The 10899-nt window shown below is 40.5% G+C and overlaps 1 protein-coding gene across 7 annotated transcripts in view; it reads left to right on the top strand.

Annotated features, from left to right (window-relative positions):
* Positions 1 to 6549, top strand: part of GRIA4 (glutamate ionotropic receptor AMPA type subunit 4) — a 2450678-nt gene extending 2444129 nt beyond the window's left edge. For 4 of the 7 annotated variants that reach the window (XM_044072591.1, XM_044072592.1, XM_044072590.1 and 1 more), the window contains exon 16: positions 5411 to 6549. In XM_044072591.1, coding sequence (XP_043928526.1) covers positions 5411 to 5532 — 122 coding nt within the window. In that variant the 3' untranslated portion in view covers positions 5533 to 6549. The remainder of the gene's footprint in view (positions 1 to 5410) is intronic. The other 3 variants (XM_044072595.1, XM_044072594.1, XM_044072596.1) reach the window with 2 other exon arrangements.
* The last annotated feature ends 4350 nt before the right edge of the window (positions 6550 to 10899 follow it).

Here is a 10899-nt window from a genome sequence, read left to right on the forward strand (position 1 = left end):
GCAGTTATTCTTAAGAGGGACACATTATTTTTGTCAAACAGACATCAGGAAGAAGCAAGGTGTTTTATGAGCAGGTGAAACTGCATGCATTGTAAAGGCATTATGATTGGATCTCGCCAATTATAACTGTTATGTGTTTATTTTTCCTTTGTTAACTGCACTAGTCACACTAGGCCAGTGGCTGATTTTCAGGGAATACCTAAATTGGTATTTATACTACTGGAGAAATTTGGTGAGAGCATGTGGGAGCTTCCTCTACTCTTTTCAATAGGTGCCATGAAATCCTTTATATCCCTTTTGAGCTACCATCAACTCAGGCAGACAGGACCTCAGTTTAACATCTCATCCCTGGAATGACACACTCATGAGTGGAACATGTCTAATATGCTGCAATGCAGTGTTAGTAATTGATCCACCTGATATGGGAATAGAACCCACAACCCACAACCTTCTTCACTAAAGGCAAGTCTGCTACCTGATGCACTACTGACACTGTTCTTGACAGAAATGCCAAGATTTACTTTATAATCTTCACACCCAAAGTGAATTTCTTGTCACTTGTTTCTTCAACACATAAAACAGAGCATTATAAGTGGGTCACCTGTTATGTTGTTGTTGTTTGTCTTTCGGTTTTTCCCAGTTAGGGGTCACCACAACAGAACTCCGGTCCGCTAATGATTGCCAGTTGGGTTTTTTTTTTGTTTTTTTTGGTGTTGAGTTGCCAGCCTGATGCCCAACCTTCAACGAAGGCATGTCCATTCAACGCATGTCTTTCGAACGCCCACTCGACCACCTGTTTTATTATGTGTTTGAGACACAAATGCCAAAAAGCTCTCAAGGTGAATCTTGGCATCCATGTTGAGAATTCATAATAAAAGGTTATGCTCAGAGACTCAATCATAACTCTTTGTAGTGCATGGAGCTTTATCTGCTCCATGTACTACTGGCTACAGAAAAAAAATCAATAAGCATTTTATTCACTTTTAAAGCCATAAAGCACTTAACAAATGTTGTCAGAAAGACAATGTATCTCAGTCTTGCATGTTTACACTCACCTTCCATATCTCTCAACTACCCAGATTTTCACAATATATCCAGATTTTTGCCTCAAATGTTTGCTCTGTTCCTCATAAAATCTGTGGTTTTCTAAAGAATCACCGAGTATTAAAGTCAATAAATAATGACATACGTTTGAGTTTCAGATTTCCTATCCTTCAGGAGATACAGGTGAACACAAATCTTGTTATTCTAGCATTTTATGTAAGTTTATAAGAGGACGTTAGGGACCCATTACCAGCACAGATAGCAGAGGGAAATAAATCATCCCTGTCTTTTTTATGATCAATACTGGCAGATTTGACTGCCTAGCACAAGACCCAACCTTAACAAGTTAAGCAAGGGGTGCTTAACATTTGTTATGATCAGGTCTTGCACTATAGCAGCGCTTAACTGATTTGTGTTTCTCCGGATATCAGAGTATAATAACAGTGCTCCATGCTCTACAAGTTGTTTATGAGCAGTGACCTGATCAAAAGTACTCCATGTTAAGATAAATACATTTTATATGTTATATATTTTTACTTAGTTTAATCTTAGGTTAGAGGTTTAGAATCAGGTTGAGTTTGACCAGTAATGCTATTTTCTGTTAGTTGTAGTTCTGCTTTTCTTTTCTTTTTATTCCATTTTTTATTTTATCTGATTTTGTTCGTTTTCCTACAGATTTGACATAAGTGGGGGAGGTTTTTTGTGCGGTTTGAGAGGCATGTTTTGAGTGTGCAGGATGTGGAGTTTCTTTTCTTTTTCTTTTAAGTGTGAATGGGGATGAGAAACTGTGATCGGTTATGTCATCTGAGGGGTAGATGACAGATATAGGATGGTGATGAATTCTAAATAATAAATATAAAATGGTAATAAATAAAATTGTCAACACATTTATTACTCCCTCTCCCAATCTATAGTGGTTAGATAACTATATCAATCTATATAGCTATACATCCATCTGTCTGTCTAGATGCAGACAGACAACTGCAGAGACAAACTGTTTTAAAACCAAATTAAGCATAGATCTACTATTCTTGATTGCCAATATGGTGAGAGTATTTTCCTGTTTTGAAAATAAGAATTAATATATGAGGGAAACATACCACAGTGTACTTTTAGAAGAAATCCATTTCAAATCTATGGTTACTGGCAGTGTTTCATTAATTAAAAATAATAACACATATGATAAAACAAGGAAGTAAATGTTTCATCTCTTCTTATCTGAAAATACCATATTTTCTGCAGAGAATGTTTACATTGTTGTACAGTGTCTGTTTCAGAGAAATTGTTTTGATTCAGCTTGACTAAATGCAGTGGATCTTGAAGACCTACACATGCAGTTCTCTAGACCTGTGAGCCCAAGACTTTGCCACCAAAAAGTCCTTACTGACAGAGTCATAACAAGACTTAGAGTAAGAGGGTAACTACCCTGGGTACAAGCGGTTAGGTGGCATGATTGGGACTTTAATCTAAGCAGGAATCAGTTACCAATCTGTCCCTCTAGGAATAAATGCCTCTAGCTTTGAAACATTTATGCAGCTGCATTCATAATCAACGTTGCTCAAATAACATTCAGTGTATATTATTGCTATACTTGTGGGGTGGCAAAATGAATTTTTAAACAAGTCAAACAATTACTGACAAAAAAGGGAAAATAGTACCTTGGCTCAAATGCCTTCAAGGAAATATAAAAAAATACCATTTCACTGAACATTTAAATAATCTTCTAATCAAAAGATATTCTTGTTCCAGTTCTACAAGAGAGTGATTTTGTAGGATTAACTTCAAATGATAAAATTTCCACAATATTTAATACTTTCTTACAAGCAAAATTAACAATATCCTCCAACTGGATCTGATAAGCTACTTTGCACACTCAAAGTTGTGTTGTGTTTTGTGATTAAAAAAAGATGAGAGGGGGCCCCAACTCTGTGGCACAGAGGGATAAAATCCCTAACTGTAACCCAGATGACCTGAGGTCAGTTAGGTCCTCTGGAACTGGGAGAACCTGGGAGGAGTGGACATGAAATGTGTGACTTATGTTGATGCACTCACCAGGAAGGTTGGGTTATGGTGGCTCTCCCCACCACCCATGGTAATCGCTCCATGGGAGTAGCATAGGCTGATCCCTTGAGAAAGAGTCCCGAGATGGATGTGGGTAGGTCCATGCAAGTTAGTGCAATAGCACTTGTGGGAAGTTTATCAGGGAGCTTGCATGCCTTCATAATGAGTGATCCCTTCACAGTGATGCAGAGCCCATGTCAGCATCTCATGCCAATAAAATGCCCAGTGGCTAAAACAATGATGGCTTCATGATTATTTCTCACCCCACAGGGAACAGATGGACTGGCAACATCTCTTGTCCCATGAGGAATAAATGGACTGATAAATCATGGGGAGCTGATGGTTGGCAGGCAGCAAGGGACCAAAGATATGCAAATGAAAATAAAAAATAACCAGACAAATAAAGGATGTCTAGATTATTTCTGTCAGTTTCTGGAGTTGTCTCATGTCTTCTGTTTTGAATAGACTCTTTTCTCCGTCTAATCTTTCTCACTTCTGTAGAGACATTCCATACAGTACATTTTTTTCTAATAAAACGATCCATCATTTTACCCTCATTTCTTTGGTAATCATTATCCAGAGAGGTGTTTCTAGAGGTTTTTAAGAATTTCCAGTATGGAAGAGCTTCTTTTATATATGGTGCATTTGCTCATTCTGCATGCCAAAAGGTATTGACTGCTGTAGGTCTTCTGCATGTTTCACTTTTTACTCTCCTGCTACTTGAGTATTTAAGAGCAATATCTAAGTGATTAACTTCCTTCTTTCAAGAACTCCAAAACTGAAGTAAAGAGCTTTGCTAAATTGTAACTAGCAGTTCTTAGGGTTACTACCTTTTCAAATGCATAAAGTGGGGCATTTTTTGAAGAAAGGAGAGATTGTGCAGGACAAAACATCCTCACAGCCAATGCAAAAGACAGAAGTTCATTCTTTTGCCAAAATAGAAACTTATTATTGTAGCATTTGAGTTCCTTATACTATTTTGTATATAAAATAACTGTTTTATACAACTACTAAAGAAAATTTGTGAAAGATATTTTCTCCTAAAATCTTAGGACATTTGTCTTTTTTTTTTAGTTTTTTTTCACAGTACATAAGTGCCCAAAGTGGAACTGTCCCTTGCAAAGAGGGATAGGTGGTAACCCTAGCAGTTCTGATAGAGTTTTATTTTCATTTTTTTATTTTGATGCTTAATCTGTGTTGAGGACTTTTTTTGACTGGTGGATGGGGCACCAATAGGAGTATTGTCCAAGGTGCCAAACAACCTAGTTCTGGTTCTGAGAGGGATTCAGCTCTGATTATGATCCAAGTGAACTGAGTGAGATTAGTAGCTTGAGTGCTTGATGGTGCTGACAAAGGAGGATGAGTGTACCCATTTGGGGGGGGGGGGGCAAAAGCTGCCACAATTATTTGGAGAAAGAGGAGCACTGCATAGAGTAGAGATTGTGTGCAAAGAGCTGTTGAGATGTCGGTAGTGTAATTCAATGCCAAGGGGGTGGGCTTAGGCCTGTAGAGATACCTTCAGTTCCTGGGATGACAGCAAGAACACAAGCAACCCTAAAGTCTGCCTGTACAATAGCTTAACCAGACAGCTCTCTTCCTGTACAGCACAGGGTATGACTGCTCTATGGGAGAACTAGCAGGCTGAGACTGAGGGGAGAGCTTGCTGATCAGCAATCATGAGGGCAAAAAGGATTAAAAAAACAGGGAAAAGCAATTTTAATGCTGCACATATGTTAATACTTACCTATCAGAACACAACTGTAGTTCTACATGTTTGGTAGGTATTGTTTGTACACATTTCTAATTTAAGGTTGCCAACCACATGTGACCTGTGATGCTCTGTAAAAGATGAGTGTCAAAAAAATGCATATTAGGACCACATCACTTCTGCGATAGTAAAGTAAAGCAGATTTAAAATTTTTCACAAAATGAGGGCAAAATCTCAGAAACAGACACTGGATTTAGAGAAAAGCTGATGACTAATTAATAATGAAAGCAGACCATTACTTTAAACATTTTCTGTAGAAACTTAACATGGGACTACATATAAGAAAACAAACAGTTTTCATGTCAGCCACATTCATACTTTGTGTTATAACTGTTTGCAGTCATTATAACTGTTAGATGTTTGAAGGCACTCACTGATCCTTTAAATAAAACTATTTAAAAAAATGAAAATGACATAAAGTAAAAATGCAGATGTCTATATATTTATATTTGGTATCTTCTGCTTCTGTTTTTTTTTTTCAGAAAATAAAAATATTGTAACACCGTCTTTCTTTTTTTCTTCTTCCATGAAACCCAGCTGACCTTTTCCGAAGCCATGAGAAACAAAGCCAGATTATCCATAACAGGGAGTGTTGGAGAAAATGGGAGAGTCCTAACTCCCGACTGCCCGAAGGCTGTGCACACTGGAACCATTATTAGACAAACTTCAGGATCAGCTGTAATTGCAACGGACCTACCATAAAAACCAAAAAACATAACTGAGTGCCTTAATTAAAAAATGACATTGGTGACTGATGGAGATACACAGCACATACTGTGATGACATCTTTGGTAGGGTCCAGGGGGAAGAACTGACTAATCTACCTTGGGAGAAGGAGACTTGAAAGCAGCAGGCATCAGCAGTAGCAAGAATGCGTGCATGAGCTCCACTCCGAAGCCCTAACTCAGATTTTATATCAGGAAGCTTCTACTACTGGTTATGTGGGTGGGGGAGGGGTGCACAAATTCAACAAGGGTACTTCAGCTAGTAATGAGTATTACTTTGCCAATTTTGCGCATTAAACTGTGATGAACAATGCTCACTAAAGACAATACTTGGCTTACATCATGTCAAGCTAAATATGGAATTAGAGCTGATGAACATGGTACTGTAAACCTGTGTCTCAAGATATTCATAAATGGGAAAATATATATCCCATTATGCTGGGAATATTCCTAAACTGTGATGAGGAAATCGTAAATATGTAAATCCTGTGCAGAGATAAATATACAAGAAATTATTTACATTTCTCTAACAAGAAAGGAAACTGAAACATGCTTGCTTTTTAACTGATGTAAATAATTCAGTAGCAGATAACCCAGTTATGTTTTCTAACCATCTTAGGGAACGATTCATTGCAATAATGGATTAAAACAATGCCATCACTGTAATAAAAAATGGAGACTTTTTTATAAAGAATGGTTGGCCATCATGTGGTTTACTGTTTTACCGCTCTGTTGCATCCATTCAGTGTTCTACACATTGCATCTGTCTAACCACAAAGTAAAAAGAAATAAACAGAAAAAGTAGTTGGAATACAGCACCAGTCTGCAACGTAGAGTCCAAACTGAGTACGGGTCAATCATGTTACAACTATTATTTATAATCTCATTATATGTAATAAACTGTGGTTTTTGTACCCACCGAGAAGAAATAAAGCAGAGATTCTTATATAATTAAGGTACTGTACTTTTGTTTAGAATGTGGAGGTAAAATGTTAGGCAACTGTTTCCCAGTGTTTTTGATTCAGTAACAAAATCTTATGGCATTGTTGATAATCTAGATATATATTTATCCTGCATTTGTTGAAATGGGCAACATGTATGGGTTTGGTAGGTACAACTTTACACAGTAACTGTAATTTACTCCACATTACCTCTAATAAAGTGTTAGGTATAAATAGGCATAGGAACATACTAATGGAATATAGTGCTTTGAGCTGCTGCCTAACAGAGAACTTCTTACTGTGTTCTAAATTAATCCAAATGCAGGGCACTGTCTGTAATTTAAATAGTAGCCACACTATTATTGTTGCAATATCCTACACAGGATCCGTCATTCACAAATACGCAAAAACAATTTTGTTTCTACAATTATTCCAGTAGGGATTATATATTTTTAACATAGCTCTTCCTAAGTGATAACATACACTCATTTACTTGGATACACCAACCCCGGGATTCATGAAGCTTGCGCCAGGCGCAGGCGGTATAATGCCAAATATGGCCACCAAGCAATTCAGGTACGATCCAATTCCACGTCCACTACCAGCATACGCCAGATCTGCGCAGCCCTCGGCTCAGGTATGCTAATCACCCCATGCGCAGTACTGCACCATGCAAATGAAGGTACATAGCGATTCATTAAGTGGTGCAGGCATAGCGTAAGCCCACAGAAATGTAAACCAAAAAAAAGGTTTACATTTTTCCAAACAGAACATTGGAGCTATGAAAGCGGACCAGACTCATGTATTACAAAGTTAACATATGCCAATGGCTAAATATACAGCCAATGGCATAAGAAAAGATGCACAACACCTAAAAAACAACATTTAATGTCATGTCCACAGTAATGCAAAGTACAACCGCAGGGCATGTGTGCGCAAACAGGAACACAAGGAAAATATATACAAATGTCATAAAATCGCAATGTAATACAAATCATGATTTCACCATAATACTCAATGGTATGCATGGTACACCACAACCAAGCTGCAAGGGTTTCTAAGGGTCTGTGACAATGTTCGGCGCGGTAACTATGAATTAGTAGTCAATGCTATGCAAATGAGGCATGTAATAGTGAATAGCAAACGTCCCGCCGGATTGAGGATGTACCATACGGTGCAGCACTACAACACCGAGGACAGGTTTGGAGGTATACATGACATCAGCAGTGGGGTGTGCCACTGTAGCTGTAAGCACATTGGAGCAATGCAAATCCAGCCTGCCCATTGCTAAGCAAAGCTGCAGGATAGGGATGGGGATGTAGGTATAGCATTGTTTAGCTGAGAGCACATATGGTGATTGAAAGCGCATGTGTACGTGGATGAAAACATGCCCGAAAACCGATAAGCGGACCCACGTGCCATGCACCATAGCTCAAACAGGAAGGTTAGGGAAAGAAAATAAGGAAATTCCATAGTAGGGTAATTGGAGTACAACTGAGCAATTAACACCTATTAACTCACAGTGGGCAATCAACGGCAGCTAACAAGTCTGCTCGCAGCAACCTGCAGAACAGGATAAGGGAGGTGTCAGATTGCAAAGAAAAGAGAACTGTCATAGCAGAGCAAAGCAAACCTGCAGTAGATCGGCCATAGAACACATTTCGCAAGATAAGCCAGGTTTTGGAAAGTACAAATGAAAGCAGGCTGCTGGATGCATGCCAGAAAATAGGAGGGGAAACGTTAAGAAATGTTAAGGGAAGAGCAAGAGGTAATCCACGGCAGCTAAATGTAATTCAACACCAAAGGCACCACAATAGCAGTATCTGTGGTAAAACACATAAGATACCCTGTAGTTCCGATTGTACATACACACCCTATGACATCATCAGTGTTCACAGCACAATAGTATAAAGTGTGAAGGCACCTCACACACACCTGTGTATTTGCAAACACTGCACCATCGGTGTAAACAGACGGGGAACAATGTACATGTTGGGAGCTGCCATAGCTGTGATTCATCATCATGTGTTAGAGACTGAAGGTATTGTGGAGGATGATGCTGACAACCACCGCAGGCCCGGGAGAAGGAGAAAAGTGTTCAGACCAGGGGTAACCTACCAGGGGCTACATGATCCAGAGACAGTAGAGTGTTACAGGGTGGACAGGGACATCTTACAGCAAATAGTTGAGCTCTGCCGGCCATGCCTGAGATCCAGAAACAACAGAGGGGAACCCATTCCAGTGGACACGAAGGTATGTGTAAGCTTGTGAATACTAGCCACAGGTACCTTTCAAAGGCCAACTGGAGATATAATGGGGATCTCACAGGCATCAGCATCCAGGGTACTACACCAGTTCCTGGATGCCATGTTATCACATGCCAATGAGCATATATACTTCCCCTGAACTCAGGAGGAGTTGGCCAGCAATATGCATCTCTTCCACCATGTGGCACACTACCCGGAGGTACTGGGTGTGATAGACTGCACGCACATACATATCAAGTCACCACCCGGTGAGCATGGTAGGCGCTACATAAACCACAAGGGATACCACTCCATCAACTGCCAGGTTGTGTGCAATGCCCAGGGAATTATCATGGATGTGTGTGCTGGCAGCCCTGGAAGCTACCATGACTCCCAGATCTGGCATGCCTCACAGCTGCATCAGGTATTTGTCAGGGGGGGGACATCCCACATGGCCACCTTGTGGGGGATGCTGGCTATGCACTGGAGCCGTGGATGATGACTCCCATCAGAAATGCACACACACCCACGAAAGAATGCCATAATGAGGCACACGCACAAACCAGAATCATCATAGAGCGTGTGTTTGGGATGCTGAAATCACAGTTCCATTGCTTGGACATATCTGGTGGAGCCTTGCAGTACTCTCCAGGCACATGTACCCACATCTTCATAGTATGTGCCATGCTACATAATATGATCCTGCGGAAACAGCTGCAGCAGGGACATAATGGTAAAGGCCCTCACAGCCCACCGCAATTGCCAAGGCCATCACAGGCACAGAGGGATTCAGACCACAAACACCCTGTGCCAGCCCCAGTAGGCAGACAGAAGCATGCCCAATATGCCCATGCCTTGGCAAAGAGGGAATGTATAGCACATACACTGACAGTGTAGGCCCCTACGGACTGACACACCTCTCCACCTGCACACACAGTAAACTGGATGGCACACACACATGACCAGCTGTAAATTGTAATGTATAGGTGGCCTACTGTGTGAATCCTACATAGGCAGCCCTCAACCATTGCACACACAACAGCTATTGGAACAAGGAATGTCAACACCTGAACAGTACACGCACCTAACCGCATATGTTGATACTGTATGTATACATTCCTAGGTACATCGGTAGGTACATGCCCGATTGTCAAAGGCCATTCATCAACCGAGGCAAACAGTGTCTGCTGTCGCCACCACATTGATAAACCAACTGTCCCTCAGTGGAGCAGAGCCAATTGCGGGATCCATGTGTGTAATCACTGTTCCCCACACACTCTGCATGGATTCCCTGGTGTGTTAATGAGGGGCTCCATATAATGTAATCAGGTATGTAGTGGCAAAGCATGGAGAGTACCCATGACAGGTATCTGTCACCCCAGCATGCTCCACCTATGGCTGTGTGAAGGTGTAGCACATTATAGTGTGTGGCTCACTGTGAGATACATTCCCAATGCTGGAGCACATCCATTAAACATCAGTTGGACATACCATTAATATGTCTCATCCATATGTAAACTAACTGAGTTATACATTTGATTGCAGTATGGAATAACAGCCGTAGTACAGTCCACATACAAAACACCATAACACGTGTACAAATCCCAGATGCCCAAGTGGTAAATGCACTGACTGTCGTGCATGTTCCCGGTTCCACGTCCTGCAAGGGACGTTACGTAATCCTGAAGGCACGAATAATGGATGTTGGATGCAGGCCATCAGATCAGGTTTAACACATGTTAGCGGGATTATGTGTTGGCAAGTGCTGGTAAGCGTCATTTAAACATGACTATACGGATATGCGCATATCTCTCCAAATAGCAGTTGCAATTCCTCACAACAAAACACATACAGGCCATCTCCCCAAAGGTAGGGTTAAAGGGCAACGCCCAAGTGGAGAATTCAATTATACTCCACTGTTGCCACGTAATTGGCGAATGGAGTAGCTGCACAGCTAATGTGCATGTAATAATTTACTCAGGAACACCAATTGGTGGCAGGATACCACATGTTACAGGTATCGATGTATATAAGGATGCCTTGCCATACATTCAAATGGTATGCTCATACCATAGAACCGTTTAAACAGTAAAGGTGTAAGAGAGATATTTACG

The sequence above is a fragment of the Protopterus annectens genome, chromosome 5.part0 (genome assembly GCF_019279795.1).
Source record: "Protopterus annectens isolate FY-2018-M chromosome 5.part0, PAN1.0, whole genome shotgun sequence".
Lineage (NCBI taxonomy): Eukaryota > Metazoa > Chordata > Ceratodontiformes > Protopteridae > Protopterus > Protopterus annectens.